The 18,755-nt window shown below is 49.4% G+C and overlaps 1 protein-coding gene across 1 annotated transcript; it reads right to left on the reverse strand.

Moving 5' to 3' along the window:
- Nucleotides 1-2,567: 2,567 nt before the first annotated feature.
- FAM124B (family with sequence similarity 124 member B) lies at nt 2,568-12,253 on the reverse strand. The gene is made up of 3 exons (XM_049802837.1): nt 10,447-12,253; nt 9,624-10,363; nt 2,568-4,866 (listed from the first exon to the last, which is right to left on the reverse strand). The coding sequence occupies exons 2-3, from the start codon at nt 10,350-10,352 to the stop codon at nt 4,234-4,236; spliced, it is 1,362 nt and encodes a 453-aa protein (XP_049658794.1). The 5' UTR covers nt 10,353-10,363; nt 10,447-12,253; the 3' UTR covers nt 2,568-4,233.
- Between the last annotated feature and the right edge of the window lie 6,502 nt (nt 12,254-18,755).

The following is an 18,755-nucleotide window of genomic DNA, read 5'->3' on the forward strand; positions in this document are numbered from 1 at the left end:
CAAGAGGTGAGGGACGGGGCACCTGGCTGGACTCAAGTCATACAGCAGAGAGGCAATAGCGGAAAATTGACATTACTGCTGCAGCTACGCGCAGATTAACAGAGGGACCCATCAGTCGGCGACTCTGCACCCTTCTCATGCGATTTACGGCAACGGAGACCCGATGCCCGGGCAGTGGGCGCGCTGTGCAGAGGTGCCAGGAGCACACCACGGCGCAGCCCGCGGAGGAGCTGGAGCTGCCGCGCTGGTCCTCGGCTAAACGGGCGATTTCTGGTTTGTGTCCCTGTTACAAACACGGGATTTCTGATGCATGCAACATTTTGTCCTTCACCAAGTGGCTGTGAAGCTTTGTCTGTCCTGCGCACACAGCAGGGCACTGACACGGATGAAGAATATGCTGCCTGAGCTGAGAGAAGAAAGACTCCCACCCCAGACCCACCAGAGTAAATCTGGAAAGCTTGGCTGCGCTTGCTGGACTACCTCAGGATTTACCAAGGCATTCACAAAAGCTGAATTTGGCCCAGAAGTCAGGGAAGAAGACTGCATTCAGCATTTGCTTCCCCGAAAGAATCAAGCTTGCCAACTTCTCCTTAATACGAGAGGCCAAGCCTGCGGCATCACTAACTGACTCCAGCGGCCGCATGCCAAGGCTGAGGTTGCCTGGGTGCCCGCCTGCACCCTTGGCACCATGCCAGGCCCAAGGAGTGGCGGGAGCACCCCCTGCCTTTGTGCCCGTATCCAGGCATGGGAAAGTGCTCCCGCTCCTCCCCGGCAACTCATCCCTCTGAAATACCACTGTGCTGGCTTCAGAGGAGACAAAAAGACACCATTTCTGTAGCCAGGGGCTAAAACAACAAAAGCGACAGCAGCCGCCTCTGCAGGTTGGGTTAAGGCGACTCCAGAGCAAGCTCTCCTGCTTCGCCCGACTCCCGCTGCCAGCAGCTCCTGCTCTCAGCCCGCACCCTGCTCCCGCAAGAACAGATAGATTGTCCCCCCTCCATCACCCAGACTGTGCAACTGGCCCAGGAGAAAAGCCTTTTCCCTTCGGGCTGGGACTGTTCACCATCGTCCCTTGTGAGCACAGCCGCGGCAGCATCTCTGCTTCCACCTGGGAATGGGGTCCTCCAACGGCATGGCTTGCCGGAGTCCTGGGGTCATGCTCCTGCTCCCAGGTGTGACACTGCCTGACAGACAGACCAGCACAACGCAGGATGCCCACCACCCTCAAGAAATGCACAGATCAAAATCAGAATCTTGGTTAATGGGTGCCAACCCACGCTGACCACCTTGGCTGCTGTCCATCAAGGTGTCCATCAAAGGAATCAGCAGCTCGGTATCCACAGCACCATCACCCCTGATGGTCACAGCTAGGTCAGAACCATTCCCACCAGACTAAATCACTGATAATCAAGCATGACACATGGAAATGGTAAAAAAGAACCGCACCTCATTTCCCTTCATCGAGGGTTGCAGTGCCATCATACCTCTAAGCATAACTTTTCAAAACTCCCTCTTCAGTTTTCCACCGAGACTGTTTTCCCCTGCATGCTGTGCTGGGACCAGCACGCGGGATAGGAGCTGGGGTGGGGAGGAGCCCCCGGCTCAGCCCGCCGCCAGCCTTGCCAACCCCGCACACCTCACTCGTCCACCCATTCCCAAGAGGCTGCCGGGCCTGGCTGCTTACCTGTGAGCTCCTCACGTGTTGTTTGGGGCACAGAGCTTCGGCAGACCGCTGTCAACCCGTGCTCTCTCTTATTAGCCTTTTTTTTAAAAAAACTGAAAGAAATGACACAGCACGCAAGGAAGAAATGTAAAATAAAGGTTGCAGAGATATGAACAGCCTATGGAAAATGTGAACCTTTGCCTTCCACTACTGAATTCATCCAGGGAGAAACTGTGCTCTCTGACCAACAGCTGCCTGTGTAATACAGCATTTACACTAGCTGTATTCTGCACTTAGAATACATGGATTTTATATACTTACTGTTAGAAGCAGTATTTTCAGAGCAGTTTTCCTTTGACTTGAAGTCCTTTTCTTCTGTGATCTATTGCAGACAAGTGAACCTCATGTATCATTCTCTTTTTCATTTTAAATGATGGAGCATTTTCCCCATGCTAGAAACTGACCTTCTACCTCTTAAGCACCCTCTTTCTCTTAGTAAAATGAGAGTATGTTGAATAGTGACACTCAAGTACCTTTGGCATGAAAAAGTAGAGAAGGCCACGAAATCTCTCTTTAAAGCCATTTCTCCCACAAATCCCACTTCTGGCTTTACTCCTGGGTTCATAACTATCCCCTCCATGCCCACTGCCAGGGCTGTAACCCCATGTTTATAGGCCACTGCCCTACCCCAATCCCCCTTCTCTCCCCTTATCCCTCCCAGCCCGTCCTCGCACCCACCACAGCGAACCCAGAGAGCTGACCCACCTGCAAGCTCTCCTCTTTGCTGCTTTCCTAGTTGACTAAACATTTTCTCCAGTTCTGAAAAGCACTGGCTCAGTTTCTAGCATGCTAGGAAAGATTAAATAATCACCCTCACAGATGTAAAATATCACCATATGATTTATTAAAAAGTCCACAATTTTTACGGAGCTTATGAAAACATGGGGGGGGAGGGGAGTTGTAAGTGTCCAGTGAAACAAGTGTCCTGTTCAGCTTTCTGCAGGTGTCGGTCCCCAAATTGAAGGGTACATGAGCATCGCTTCCAGGGCAACACCAGCTGTGAGGGCACGGAGGCACAGAGCAGGGACTGCCCTATTCCCACCTGCAGCTCTTCAGACCAACTCGGCTGTGCCTTCAAAACTTCTCCAAAACGCTGGGCCTTCCCAAAGCCCGAGCTAACATCCAGCAATGGCATCGCTCTCTAGTCTCACTGGGCCGCAGAGCCCACCAGCAGCAGGGGGATGGGTTTGGACTTCCCGGGGTAACAAAGCTCGTGCAGTGCAGCGTGGGCTGCATCCAACTGGCACACGTACAAGTAAATACCCACGAAATTGTGCAGAACCCCCTGCAGGAAGGCTGTGCTGCTGCTCGTCACCTTCTGCCTCTCCTTGGGCCGCAAGAAGCCATTGTCTGTCGAACTTGAGTTATGAACTAAGAAGAGGCAATGAGAAGACACTCTCCAAACAAATTCACTCTTCTGTGTAAAGCAGAATTCAGATATATTTAAAGAGAGAATACCTCTCTGATGTGCTGTTTGGAAGGTAAGTATGATCAGATTTGGCTCTTCATTCAATAATTTCATTCCTCTATCATGCACTTCCCATTTCTTTCCCCTTGAGATTTACTTAATCCTAAGTGAGAAAAGAAAACTGCTGATCAAGATGGGAGTTATTTCAGCATCTGTTACTGAAACGTTACTTCATTTCTCCTGTCCTTTTTATTCTCCGGCACTCAGCAGTTCCCTCCAAGACTCGTAACTTCTCTTGTCTTCTGTTAATTAAAACCCAATTAGGATTGCCTGCTGATAACTGCACACTGGTCTAACAAAGCCTGGCCTGTTGCTGGGTTTATTTTAAGTGTCATATGAATCTGCAACAGCAGGTCTTACTGGAGCATAAACATAGCTCAAAGTATTCTCTGCAAGTGTTCTTTTTTTGCATGTGCTGTGCTAATTTGGCGAAAAGGTCTCTCTAGAAATTGTTTTCTTCAAAAATATTTTAAAAAAAACCATCCTTATGTTTCACACCTTGCCTAAAACTGACAACGTTGATAGCTTTTAAATACCAACAACAGGGGAAGCAAGAAGGAACACAGAGGAAAATCGGCGTAACCACTGTGACCATGCCACTACCTTGTTCCAGTACGTCCCGGTGAGGGACGATGAGAGCCCCCATGGCTGGGGGCATGCAGCTGCTTGGGCAGCTTAGGCAAACTGCACCTCCTAACCCCATCTGAAGATGTCACTGGCTATTTTTTAGCACCTTAGAACAGCTCTAGGAGTCATATGGCTTATTCCTATTCATTGCACAATAATCCTGCAATCTATTCTGCATTAAAAAAATAAACCTTTCTGTAAATACAGTGTTATTTTTCCTGCTTTGCCTGCAGCCTCCTTTATATCGCTCCATGGAAAGTAAGCATATACCTCAGTGAACCCACTACTGAAATGTCACCACAGCTACAGAGGTAAGCTAAGCAGCAGCGGTCACGGCACAAGGAGGCACAATACACACAAAAGCACTCCACTGTCATTTGGAAATGATGAGTCCATCTGGCACATTTGTTTTCAGTCATATAAAGAATTCCTCATCATCATCCTCCGCTCTGTTTGCGGGGCTGGCTCTTGGTGTTTGCAAGTGGAAGCCCGAAGCTCTTTGCCCTGCTCCTTCACTCCTTTTGGCTGCAGCAAACAGCAGCTGGGTCCTGTCCTGGCAGGGCACGGCACTGCTGGCCCCATCCATGGGTGCTCGCGGCTGGAGGAGGCTGCTGCGCAGGTCCCTGGAAAAGCGGTTCAGCAGGCAGCGGCCGCTCGCAGGATTTGCCACCGTGAGCCCGGTGTCAACGTTGGTCTCCGCTGCCTGCTGACGAATGCAGCTCTCCTGGAGAGAAGCCTGCGGCTTGCTGCTTGCCTGCCTGCGGAGAGAGGCGGCATCCCACCACGACCGGGTGGCTGGACCGCTGTGAGAAGAGCAGAAGTGCCTGTGGAGGTCACCACTGGCTTGCTCAGGAGTAAGGGCTTCGCTTTGGTCAGATTTTGGTTTACCCTTTGTGGATCTGACCTCCTGGCTTCTCCACCCAGGATTACCCCGCTTCACAGGGAAAGGGGCTGGGACAGAGTCCTGCGGGATTTTTCCATTGCCTGCATTATTATGCTGATGGGAAAACCCAACATTTGTTTCATGGGGCTTGGAGCTGTCTTGAACCTGTTGAAGAAAATTTGGAGAGAACCCCATTAACATACCATTCTACGTTGATGTCCTGGTTTCAGCTGGGATAGAATTGATTGTCTTCCTAGTAACTGCTACAGTGCTACGTTTTTGAGTTAGGTATGGGAAGAATGTTGATAACACTGATGCTTTCAGTTGCTAAATAATGTTTAGTCCAAAGTCAAGGATTTTTCAGGTTCTGATGCCCAGCCAGCAAGAAGGCTGGAGGGGCACAAGAAGCTGGGAGGGGACACAGCCAGGGCAGCTGGCCCAAACCAGCCAAAGGGATATTCCATACCATGGGATGTCATGCCCAGTATATGAACTGGGGGGTGAGTGGGGGTGGGGGATCGCCGCTCGGGGACTAACTGGGTGTTGATTGGCGGGTGGTGAGCAATTGCACTGTGCATCATTTGTATATTCCAATCCTTTTATTATTACTATTGTAATTTTATTAGTGTTAACATTATCGTTATTAGTTTCTTCTTTTCTGTTCTATGAAACCATTCTTATCTCAACCCACAAGTTTTACTACTTTTCCTGATTTTCTCCCCCATCCCACTGGGTGGGTGGGGGAGTGAGTAAGCAGCTGCATGGTACTTAGTTGCTCGTTGGGGTTAAATCACAACACTTGACCAAGTGATGTTGCTCTCACCCAGCCTTGCTGTGCTGAAATCACCTGCAGTGTGAGTCAGTTGGAGGCCCACTAGAGAACAGCATTGGAGTCTTACAAGCCTGAGAGATGGCAGATGAAACTTAATGTAGGTAACGTGATGCACATGGAGAAAAACAATCCCAGCATCACATACAAAATGCTAGGTTGTAAGCTGACTGTAACCCAGGGGCCTCATTTCTGTGACAGGCAGCACCATGTTAGCATCAGTTCAATGCCTGACAGCAGTCTAGAAAGCAAATAAAATCTTAAGAATTATTCCAAATGAAATGGAGAACTTTGTTATGTGTGGTGCAGCTCTGGTCCCAAAGCTGGACCATGGTGCCTGTCCCTCACCTGCAGCTCACAACAGAGTATCATGGAGCTGGAAATGCTCAGAAATGGACAACAAAGATAATTGCAAGTACAGTAAAGGAACAATCGTGCATGCTGGTAATTTTAAGCCTGGGGAAAAAACAGTTTGGGAGGGAGAGGATAAAAGGCTAAAACACCATGAGCCACCTGGAGAAACAGATAGGCATTGTCCATTCCCCAACATCTGCAATACAAGAAGCAGAGGCCATCAAATGAAGCCAGCTGGAGACAGTTTCAGTTAAATGAAGGTGGCAGTAGACCAGGGGAAGTCCCTGCCAAAGTATGTTGTGGATAAAAAAAGTTCACGTGGATTCAAGGAGAAACTAGATGAACACTTGGAAAGGAGACTCACTGCCAGTTACCACAGCTGGCTTCAGAAGACCCTGAAGTTTAACACAGGCAGCTCAGGAGTCTACCAGTGGGTTGTAACACATGCATTTGTCCTCTTGCTGTTCATGCCAAGGCAGCCACCTATGGTCACACATAGGCCCGTGGGCAGACAGATGTGGCTGAAACCCAGTCTAGACAAAAAACCTGAATCACCATGTAGTATCTTATCAAGCTCTTACACCTCTGTTTGGGATTTTCCTGATGCAGCATGCACATGCTGTGGTGCTCACGGGCAGCTTTCAGAGGGCCCCTCAGCTCTAGTGCACACACACGACAGATTTGCTGCAGGTGACCTAAACACAGCACACACAAATAGCTGTGCCTGTCCCCAAACCCTCTTGGTGGCATTAGAACTACCGGAGCTCCTTCACATCTGCAAATCCTGACTGGCTGTGTGTATTGGATTTGTGCGGCAAGGTTTTGGTAGTGGGGGGGGTTACAGGGGTGGCTTCTGTGAGAAGTTGCTGGAAGCTTCCCCTGTGTTCGAGAGCGAGCCCAGACCAGCCGGCTCTAAGACGGACCCGCCGCTGGCCAAGGCCGAGCCAATCAGCGATAGTGGTAACGCCTCTGTGATAACATTTTTAAGAAGGCAAAAAAAGTTCAGACGGGGAGAAACAGCCGCCGGAGCGAGGAGTGAGAACGTGTGAGAGAAACAACCCTGCGGACACCAAGGTCATGAAGAAGGAGGAGGAGAGATGCTCCAGGCGCCGGAGCAGAGATTCCCCTGCAGCCCGTGGTGAAGACCACGGTGAGGCAGGCTGTCCGCCTGCAGCCCATGGAGGTCCACAGTGGAGCAGATCTCCACCTGCAGCCCAGGGAGGACCCCACACCAGAGCAGGTGGGTTCCCGAAGGAGGCTGTGACCCCGTGGGAAGCCTGTGCTGGAGCAGGCTCCTGGCAGGACCTGGGTATCTGTGGAGAGAGGAGCCTGTGCTGGAGCAGGTTTTCTGGCAGGACTTGTGACCCCGTGAGGGACCCACGCTGGAGCAGTGTGCTCCTGAAGGACTGCACACCGTGGAAAGGACCCATGCTGGAGCAGTTCGTGAAGAACTGCAGCCCGTGGGAAGGACCCACGTTGGAGAAGTTCGTGGAGGACTGTGTCCCGTGGGAGGGACCCCACGCTGGAGCAGGGGTGAGGAGTCCTGCCCCTGAGGGGGATGAAGCGGCAGAAAGAACGTGTGATAAACTGGCCGTAAACCCCTATTCCCCATCTCCCTGTGCCACTGCAGGGGTAGGTAGAGAATCCAGGAGTGAAGTTGTGCCTGGGAAGAAGGGAGGGGTGGAGGGAAGGTGTTTTGAGATTTGGTTTTATTCCTCATTACCCTACTCTGGTTGATTGGTAATAAATTGAGTTAATTTTCCCCAAGCTGAGTCTGTTTTGCCCGTGATGGTAATTGGTTGAGTGATCTCTCCTGTCCTTATCTCGACCCACAAGCTCTTTGTTATATTTTCTCTCCCTTGTCCAGCTGAGGATGGGGGAGTGATAGAATGGCTTTGGTGGGCACCTGGCCTCCAGCCAGGGTCAAGTCATCACACTGTTTTTGGAAATAAACTTGTTCAGGAAGTTCTGGATCAAATGGCATTTCTTTGGTGGCTGGGCAACACGTGGACCAACAGTAATCCAGGGAGGAGACACCCATCAGACCAGTGAGGCCAAGGGGACCAGGACCTGGTGAGCATGTCCCACTTCTTCCCATGGGGCATGCCGCCCCTGGGGACACCAGCCCAGAGCAAGGCACCCGCCTCACCAATCCTCTGTAAGACTAGAGACACATTTCATGTCTTTATTTACAAAACAGCACACTGAGATGGCCCTACTCTCCTACTTAAGACTCCTACTTGAGACTTATGGCTAAACTTGTAAAATTTGAGCCACAGGGATCTGCTCTAAACACTCAGAGAAAGGACATGGAATAGAACAGTAACTAGTGAGCAACTTCAGCAAAAAAAGAGAGGATGTGGTTTATTTACTTCTTTATCAAACTAGGTGGCTTGGGTTATCTCTTCCCCAATAAAACCAAGGAAAGAGTTCTTGCAGGCTCAGCTGGTAGTCTGCAAACAGACCCTTGGATTTGGTTTGCAATAAGTCAGAGGGGAAAAAATAAATCATTTTCACATACTTAGACTAAAGATTTACAGTATGAATTGAAGCATTGCGAAGTAAAGTGCTGCATGCTAGGTTGTCAGCGTGCTGTGTGGAGCACGGACACAAGATACACATCCTCAGGTTCAAGCAGACTCCAGCTTCCTTCGCCAGGAGCACAGTGCAGCATAGGTACACCCCCAAAAAAGCTTCCAAATTTCCTGCCAATGAATTCATGTGTGTCTGTCAGCTTAAAGACCTTGTATCTACAGCAGGAAGAACCACAAAGTAATTTGGGAAGGGACCTCTGGAGGTCACCTGCCCAGTCCTCTGCTCCAGGCAGGACCAACTTCAAAGCTACATGAAGATGCTTGGGCCTTGTCCAGTCCAAGTGGGTGGCAAACCAGTTCATAAAGTGATACTGAATGGGAAGTACACAAAGCCTGCCCTGAGGATTAGTGCTCAGAGTAGCATAAAAATAGGCCAGAGAGAATAATTAACTTGATTTGTAACAAATGAGCTCTGGAAGGAAAAAATAAAAACACGGGATGGGCAAATTATTTAAATATCCAAATTTAAAAAAAAATAATAAATAAATCAGAGGTGGGAGGGGTTGTTACAATAGAAAGAAAGCACACTGAGCTAAACTGCCCTCCTGCTCACATGTATAATTCCCACTATGTATGATCTTAGTGCAATCTTTTTTGTTGTTTTTTATTTATTTGTATTCATACAATCTCTGGACCACACACTTGAACAGAAAAGGCAGAGATTTCCTATGACGCACTTCTTCAGCACTTTCACCCAACTGCAAGTCACTCAAAAGCTCACAAAATCTATCACAGGCTATGTTGTATCAACACTGTATTTATATCTGGGTTTGGATGCTAAATATCTGCTTTCAAAAACATTTATAATGTAATGACTTATCAAAAGAATAGGCTGCTACGATCATTTGATTCGGGCAGGGAAGGAAAGATGTTAAACTAGCCTGCTCAAAAAAGCATTAATACTTTTAATTTCAGGCAAGCAGTAATGATGTTAATTTAACAATATAAAAACATTCCAAGGATCTGTGCTTATATTTATCAACAGCATCACAGCACTGGCAGATACCAGTTACTGCATTCACAAATTCAGAAGAAAGCACGAACAAGCAAAATCTGAATTCCCATTTGGAACCAGTCCCGCTTTCCTTGGAAGAAAAAAAAAAACAAACTAAAAAACCTCCTCTCAGAGCACCCCAGACACATACCTGAAGCAGAATTTTATTTCCTTCGTAGTCCCGCGTTTGCCACCTGGTGCTACTGACAGGAATGCAGGGGTTAGGCAGGAGAGGCACCAGCTGCCCAATCTCTCGCACCTTGAACTGCAAGGCTGATGACTCCTTCGGCTCAGCAGCCACCCCGACAGGCAGCTGCTTCAAGCAGAGCTGCACGGCAATATTTTGGGTTGCGTACAACACGAAGACGCAGAAGTTACTTTTCTGCATAGTCGCTTCTTGCTGTAGGATCATCTCATAGAGTCTCACTGCATCCTCATAGTTATCAAAACTGCAGTAGAGGGTGACACGCAGGATTTCAGGGCCACAGTGTACCCGCCTGATGCCCCACACAGGCATCTGGTCATCCAGGCTGTAGAAGTCCTGGTGAGCTGGGGCATAGGGGTGGCTTTCCCCATTAGCAATCTGGGCACACTGGTAGTGCCAAGGTGGACGCTGGAATTGCTCATGGACCTGGAAAATCCGTTCTTCTCCCAAGTCCTCGTGTAGAAAAAGGAGAACAGATATTCCAGGAAAGCCACAGCTTCTCTTACGATATCTCTCATAGTATTTCAATGGAGTAACTCGCTCGGACACCAGGAAAAGGCGAATGTCTGGGCAGATCCACTCCAAAAGCCGATCCAGAGTTTGCTGCAAAAGCAATGAGTGTCCTGAATTGGCGAGAACGTGCACAGTCATCAGAGACTCTGCTCTGTCATCCATTGCAAAGGTTCCTGACAAAAAATAAGAACGGACAAATTGGTGCCTTCCCTCTCCTTCTCCTACTACCAGAGCCTCAGTAACACGAGGGGCGTACCCTAAGACTTCAACCGAATGAATTCAATCCTCTACAGGCTTTGCAATAACCCGATGAAATACGCAGGTATGCACAGTTAATGTGCACAAGGAGGCAGGCAAGGAGTGACGAGGCATTATGTGACCAGTCCCAGGCCCCTCACATCAGAGCAGAGCTCAGCTGAAGGCTCATTTTCCAACTCCAAGACTTGAGCTCTGGTCACTGTGTACGTGCAACCGATGTGTCCAGAAACACCTGTGTGTCCTACTGCTCCTGTCCTTCACAACACAGGGCAGCAGAGATGAAGAGCACTGAAACACAACAGCAGTAATTCTCCAAGATGAGGTGATGTTGTAAGCACGCTTGCCTGTCAGCAGTGGAAACAGATGGTCCGGATCCATCCGAGTCCCAGCAGTGTGCATCTCGGTGCGACTGCAGCCTTTTGCAAAGGCAATGTGGCACTCGTGTTTGAAAACCTCAGCATATTTTCTCGTAGTCAGCAGGCTGGTTTTAGCTCATTGTAAAAAGCTCATGATCTTTGCGAGTCACACCCTTCTGGGGTATACAGATAAGCTATTCTTTAGAAACAAGGAAGGAAAACAGACTAACAAAAGAAAAAAACCCCAACATGTGAACACAACTGATAACAATAAGGGCAGATATGAATCAGCCTCAGGAAAGAGAAGCTTTGGGAAAAAACTTTGACTTCTAGTTATGCACTTCACAACACAGGTGGCTTGCTGCCTAGCTGGAAACCAGGTTCTGGGTTATTATACATAGCCCATAAAAGCTGGGTACCAGGCTTCCCCCTTTCAGTGCTCTGTTTGCCTCTTAACTATGTAATCAGCACCCTTCAGCAAACTCCAGATTTTCTTCCTTCCTCCTTGGATTTACATATTGGCACTTAATTTAGCTTATTGTGTAGACTGCAGTAGGAATGTTGAATATACACCTCTTTCCAGGCCTCTTCTAGTATCTAGACAATAAATCACACTGTCCCTTCATCTCCTTATTTTGCCAACCCAGGAACAATACATACAAGTCAAGCCAACTCCCATTTTCTATACAGAACTGCCCCCACTGCAGCCAGTATTTAAATCAGAACTGGGGCCTCCAACGATGCATCCAGCTCCATCTAATTAAGAGCAACACATCTCTCTCTGCTGACATACCAATTTCCCTCTCAAACAGCCAAGCACACAAAGCACTGGTTCACTGGGCACAAATCCCAGCATTAATAAGAGTCTGTTATTCAAAACTCTGAACTAATTTTTTTATTTTTTTTTTTTAAATACAACCCTAGCTTTATATTCAGCTGAGCAAAATCTCCAAGGTCTAAAGGCACAAGTAGCGGTGCCTTGGTTTCCTTTATGTAGAAGATCACTCTCGCTGGTAGAAATTCACATTCATGCTTTAAAATCGTACTGATGCCAATGTGCAATAAAAATAAAAAGGCTGACTAGAAAGTGAGGAAAAAAATTTAATTTGCACTGATAGAGAAAAACCCATCCGCAACACTTCCGAGCAAGCAAAAACAACTGTTGGGAGGGAGACAAAAAAATCCAGCCTTTGGACAATTGCAGGAAGAGAGCGAAGAGAAGAGCGCAAGTACTCAAAACATTAAAACGCTCTAGATGAGCTCTGAACAACACAATTTTACTAAAATATGGAAAAGGAAATGATTCATCAACCCTTTGCTACAGGCCAGGGGCAAGCAGTCATCTGCCTTCCTGCAGGTGAGGAAAAGGGGCATTTTGCCTGTACAAGAAAACACGGAAACAAAGAAAGTTCATCGGGGCTCAGTTTGTAGCTGGGAGCACGAGCTGCATTTCGGGGCCCCTGTTGTGGTGGGAGGCAACGCTGCTGGGCACGGCAGAGATGCCCGGCACAGCCACGGCGGCAGCGTGCCGAAGCAAAGCACCACCCTGCGGTACTGCCTTAGGGTCAGACAAAAACACAGACCCGTAAAGGTCAAAGCGGGTAAATATGAGTGAACACAAACACGGGTGGGGGAAGCAATCCTCACCCCACGGGCGCAGCCGTGGGACCGCAGGCTGGCGTATGGCCCCGCACCGCTGACAGGGGCTGAGCTGGCAGTTGGGTGAAAGTGGCGGCTTTGCGCCCAGCAGCAGCCTGAAACAATGGCATTACTAGGGAAAGAATAGCGAGGGAAATGGAAAACATTGTATGGCAACCTACAAATCCATAGCGCATCTGTATCTTGAATAGTATGTGCTGTTCCAGCTGCCCTTTAAAAAGATAGATGTGGAGATTTAGAGAGAAAGCAGGAGGAGGAAGACAAGAGTAATGAAAGAAGCCGCTTCGGTGAGGGTAGCAAGCTGATGAGGACCTTCAGCCTGGAGGAGGAACCATGGCAGGATATACTATAGATCTATAAGGTTATGAGTGGCATCAGGAGGGTAAAGGGGCAGCCATAGGTTGAAGTACCCTCCCAAAAAGCAGCGAGGGGACCAACTGCAGCTACCAAAACTCATTTCCGAGCAAGTGAGGAAACACTTCTCCACACACATCGTTAAGCCTGCCACAAGGCAATGTGATACTAGAAGTTTTTGGGGATTCAGAAGGTGACCGAGCACATGCACGGATGTAGGATTTACCAGACTGCTAGGGGCTGGGTGGCAAGTTCAGGGACATGCCGCAATGCCTCTGAAAACGCAGAGGGTGTGCGTTGGCTCAGTCGCAGAGCGCTTGCTCCACCATGCTCACCCCACCTGCACCCTCGCTCCCTCCCCGGGTGATCACCCCCTTGGGCTGCTACTACAGCACAGTCCCGGTACCTGCCCTCCCTTTCCGCTTCTCCCACAGAGCAGGGCGCCCCGTCACTTCTCCACCGGCAAACCGTTCATTCTCATGGGCGTGAAGAGGGAGCGAGTGCTGCTCTCCTCGCGCAGTCCCATCAAGCACTACAGGCTCACACGGCTCTCTGTCCCCATCGCCACTCGAATCGCATCAGCCCGGCTGTTTAAAATCCCACGGGGGCAGCAGCGTCGTAGTGAAGAAGATAAAGTACTGGTAACATGAACTCTTGCAAAGCAGCTGTAGCGAGTAAGGGCTGGCAAGCCGGGAGGAGTAGGGGTTCGGAAACGATGCAGACACCACATCTCCCTTCAGCTCCTGCTGTAGCCGGTGGGAGCCAAACTGGTTTCCAGATGGGCAGGTGCCTCCCACAGAGACTGCTGAAGGTGACCATGCATCTCTCCTGCGCAGAGCTGGGATCGGATGTAGCTGCCACCTATTTCAAGTGTCACCAGGTTTTACAATGGCCAAGAAACCGAGCCCATGCACAAAAAGGGCCAAATCATGAACCCTGCCACCATGCCGTGTTTCCTCTGTGAGCAGTGCGCTTGCTGGGGTGGGGCGGAGAAGCAGTCTCACCTGTGAGCTCTGTCTGATAGAGCTGCCCGGAGAACAGTTTTAGGCCTGGTTCTCGGACCCATAAGCTCTCCAGCAGCTCCAGGTCAGGGGTCCCCACCACTCCCACCACAAGAAGCATGGGATGAACTGAACGTCAGCCTTGCCTGAACCCCTCCTTCAGAGAGCAGCCCCACCACCCACGCTGGCTCAGCACCATCCAGTAAAGGAGTGCTCTGCTCCTCTTCCACTTTGCTTTGACATCTAAATGTCCACAGGGAAGGGCTCAAACCCAGGCTCCTCAACCTTGGGCAAGGGTATTCTCATGCCTTCACTTTGTCCCCAATCTATTGCCCCCCTAAACCTTGGGGTAAAGCCAGGATGCCATGACCCTCGCTGCTGCAGCCTGGTGAGTTTTGACCTCCTCACCCACTGCTTTTCTCAGAGGCACCAAGAAGGTCTCAGGTAGGAAAGGGATGACTGCCATCAGAACAAAGTGCTGCATTTTGGTGGATCTTGTAAAGAAAAGGAAAGTGCTGGTTTCACTCCGATCCCCCAATGTAATGAATCCTTGCTTTCCCCTTTGCTCCCCCTTCCCCCAGCTTTCCAGTCCGGCTGCCAAACGGAAAAGCACATTATTCATACTGACCTACTGAACACTCCAAGAAAGATTTCTCTAAGAGATTAGAAAAATAGCAGTTCAATCGTATGTGAAAAGTCACTCTGCTGAGGAGAAGGGAGGAAAAAAATTCTGATATGGTACTCCAAAAAATATGTTGGAACTGCATTCCCACATGCTAGCGGCTGGCAACACAGCAGAACGTACAGCAGACTGCTGGGGTAGTCCAGCTTCGTGTAAGAGCAGGTCAGATACGAGTATTTGTATCTACCACCAATATATACACTAGTAAGCCCTGCATAAAATAAAGTCCAAAGGTAAACAACTAACAAACACTTTACTGTGTGAAGCCTCAGAGACCACTGTCTGCTACATGGTTAAAACCTTATGGTGGAAACGCACAGCAAAATAATTAAAAAGTCTTTGTCATAATGAATTCTTAAGACGTGCCTAGTCCTCTGTGGTACTCAGAGCCCTTCACTCTAGCTGACACCAACAAGACTGATGATGCATCACAGGCTTTAATAAGTTTATAGTAACATCGGTAAGGAAGTTACTTTTTAAGAATTTAGGCTTTGTGTGCTAGCACATAATTAACTTCAGAGAGACTGGGTGTGAATTACCTAATCATCTCACGAGCAGGCCTCATAAAATACCTGCAATGTCTTGGGCTTACTAACTGTTAAAAGACCTTTTTTTGTTTTACGCCAAATTCAAGCGCTGCCTATAACAAGGACAAAAATCCTAAATTAACCTGCTAGATGACAATTATCTGCAGCATAGACAGTACTGAGACAAAAAAAATCAGGATTAAGGTCTTACTTGAACACTATAGGCTTTTCAAAGAGTTTGTCTCTTGCTCCAAACCTTGTGACTCCAAGTCATCATCGCTTCAGAGAAAAGTAAAACCCCAATGACCAAAAGAGCAAAAAAAATCTAGCCTACTGCATTTTTTTAAGTAGACTTCTCTCCCAAACAGTTCTTGTTTCTTCTTTTTAACCAGCTAACAAAGAGTAGGAATCCAGCGAGGGTCTGTCAGCAGACACAGAAAATACAGAGAGCTCCACTGCACACTGCAAATCAGGATCCAAGGGCACACACGCACAAAAGAAAAGGAAAATAATTTAAAAACCCCAACCAATCAACCAACCAAAAAAAACCCCCAAAACAGCTCTAAAGAGGAGAGGGACAGGGAAGCTTGCTGCAGGCTGCAGCCTGTCTTACCTCGCAGAGCTGCCAGGAGGGCTGACCCTCGGCCGCTGCTGGGAGTCGCAGCTCCGACCTGGCAGCAGCATCAGCGCAGCAGGCTGCAACTCCTCCCATTGACGGGACCCAGCGACTTGAGACTCCTGCTGCGAGAAACACTATGCTAGGAGATGCGCCGACAAGATAGAGTTTCAAGACTCACGGGAGATAAAATGCAAACTAAAATGAGAGAGGTTCCTCCGGACACTCGGCTGCAGCGGTTGGGGAACAGGCATCCTCGCAGCACTACAGCACACACCATCAGAGGGACAGCTAGGATCAAACCACATCTTCCCTGTACGCTTAGTGACTATATTTACAAAAGTAAAGCAAATAAGTTATCCTCAAGCAACATGGGCTTTGGCACAAATGCAAGGCTGGGAGAGCAGCACTGAGACACAGAGATGAGGGAGATCGCTGGCAACGGACCAAACCACGACCCTGCCAAAGCCCACGTTAAAACTGCCATAGTCTTTGAGGCGATCAAGCTTTTACCATTGGTACCTGAACAATCTCTCAGGAAAAGAAGAGCCCAGACTGAGGACTGAGTTTCCAAATACACACCGACTTCAACAGGATCTTGGAAATCTCACATTACACCAGACTTACTGCAGTGATGCAAACTAGGCTGTATCACAGCTGCCAACCCCAAACAAGTTGCCGTTCTGCTTAAGCCAAGGCGAAGGCAATGGGGAGAGAGAGGATGCTGCCGCAGCCTGCAACAGCGTTGGGCGAGAGCCAGCCCGCTGATAGCACGGAGTGTGCAGCGACGCCGCCCTCCCTCCAGCCCCTCTTCTGCGCTCGGTGGGGTGCACGAGATCCAGCCGCAAGACAAGGGTCAGGGAGAGGAACAAAGAACCTCTGTGTACCTGAAGCCTGAGTCAGCTTTCCTGCTCCTGATGCCCTAAGACGCCCGAGACACATGTGGTTATACAGATGCCTTTGACATATGCTGGCCTCCCTCCAGTCAGACCGCTGGCCTCCCTCCAGTTAGACGGCTGATGGCCACTACAGCCACACGCAAGGGAAATCTCAAAGAAAGCATGAACAGCAGAAGGCCGGCTCTAGTCATCCAGACGGTTAAAATTCAAGCAATTTGAACACAGGGAAAAGTAGAAAGGCTTCCAAATAAGCGCATGCAACAAAAAATGCACAAGTTTCTTTGTAGAAACTCCTACACGGTTCGGGCCTCGGTGCCGGCAGCCAGGTTGCCATACTGACTGCTAGTAGCAGCATGCCTTCGCTCGCAGCAATGGGCACACGCTGCACCCCCCAAAAAGCCATGAAATATGCTTTTGCCATTTATAGCTTCCTCTTAGTAAGAAATACATCATACAAAGGCACTGCCTGTCCTTGCCTGGCTACCAGCATCCCACCACAGCCACAAACACAAAGTTTGTAAGATTTGGATTTATACAACCTGATTGAGGCAGCTTTTACATTCAGCTCCAACCAAATCTGGGCTATGTGTCTGTACTGGGTTTGTGTGGCAAGGTTTTGGTAGGGGGGGGCTACCGGGGTGGCTTCTGTGAGAAGCTGCTGGAAGCTTCCCCTGTGTCTGACAGAGCCAATACCAGCCAGCTCCGAGATGGACCTGCTGCCGACTAAGGCCGAGCCAATCCGCGATAGTGGTAACACCTCTGGGATAACATTTTAAGAAGGAAAAAAGTTGCTGGGACAGACAGAAACAGCAGCCGGAGAGAGGAGTGAGAACATGTGAGAGAAACAGCCCTGCAGACCCCCAGGTCAGTGCAGAAGGAGGGGGAGGAGATGCTCCAGGCGCCGGAGCAGAGATTCCCCTGCAGCCCGTGGTGAAGACCACGATGAGGCAGGCTGTCCCCCTGCAGCCCACGGAGGTCCATGGTGGAGCAGATCTCCACCTGCAGCCCAGGGAGGACCCCACGCCAGAGCAGGGGGATGCCCAAAGGAGACTGTGACCCTGTGGGAAGCCCACGCTGGAGCAGGCTCCTGGCAGGACCTGGGGATCTGTGGAGAGAGGAGCCCATGGAGCAGGTCTTCTTGCAGGACTCATGATTCCGTGGGGGGCCCACGCTGGAGCAGTGTGCTCCTGAAGGACTGCACACCGTGGAAGGGCCCCATGCTGGAGCAGTTCGTGAAGAACTGCAGCCCGTGGGAAGGACCCACGTTGGAGAAGTTCGTGGAGGACTGTGTCCCGTGGGAGGGACCCCACGCTGGAGCAGGGGTGAGGAGTCCTGCCCCTGAGGGGGACGAAGCGGCAGAAAGAACGCGTGATAAACTGGCCGTAAACCCCTATTCCCCGTCTCCCTGTGCCACTGCAGGGGTAGGCAGAGAATCTGGCAGTGAAGCTGTGCCTGGGAAGAAGGGAGGGGTGGAGGGAAGGTGTTTTGAGACTTGGTTTTATTCCTCATTACCCTACTCTGGTTGATTGGTAATAAATTGAGTTAATTTTCCCCAAGCTGAGTCTGTTTTGCCCGTGATGGTAATTGGTTGAATGATCTCTCCTGTCCTTATCTCAACCCAAAAGCCCTTTGTTATATTTTTGTCTCCCCTGTCCAGCTGGGGCGTGGGGGGGGAGCAGGGAGGAGTGATAGAATGGCTTTGGTGGGCACCTGGCCTCCAGCCAGGGTCAACCCACCACAGTGTCCTCAGCAGTTTATGGGGCACTTGCAGACAGATAGATTCTTCCTCAGTTTTCAGTTTGCTTAAAATATTTAAAAAAAAAACCCCAAACTCCAAAGCACTCCATACACACAAACCAAGATCCATGAAACATAATGAGCTAATAGGAGGTTTTACCAGAAACTAGTATTAGAAAACAAAGTCAAGTCTGTTGACTTGTCTACACAGAGTCAAAATCTAGCAGTGACCCAAGATGGTATCTTTGAAAGCCCTCTGCCCACATCCGCAGCATCAACCCCACTCCTACCCAGGTCAGTGTGGCATGAGGAAGGAGTCAGCTTGCCGATGTGTAAATTGAAGTGCCTAGCTAAGTAACTGAAGTGCCAGGGACTCATTTCTGAAAGATTCAGCCTAGCAGGTTTTATATAAATTACACTTAAAAAACCCTCCAGAAAAAGAAAACAGGCACATCTAAACAAAACTGAGACTTGCA

This window comes from Accipiter gentilis, chromosome 6 (assembly GCF_929443795.1).
Source record: "Accipiter gentilis chromosome 6, bAccGen1.1, whole genome shotgun sequence".
In the NCBI taxonomy this organism is placed as follows: Eukaryota; Metazoa; Chordata; class Aves; order Accipitriformes; family Accipitridae; genus Astur; species Astur gentilis.

Bases quoted from the DNA above. Each gene is read 5' to 3' on its own strand.
- FAM124B (XM_049802837.1), bottom strand. From the start codon at position 10,352: ATGGATGACAGAGCAGAGTCTCTGATGACTGTGCACGTTCTCGCCAAT. The intron at 4,867-9,623 runs GTATGTGTCTGG...TTTCTTCAACAG, and splicing joins GAAATAAAATTCTGCTTCAG to GTTCAAGACAGCTCCAAGCC.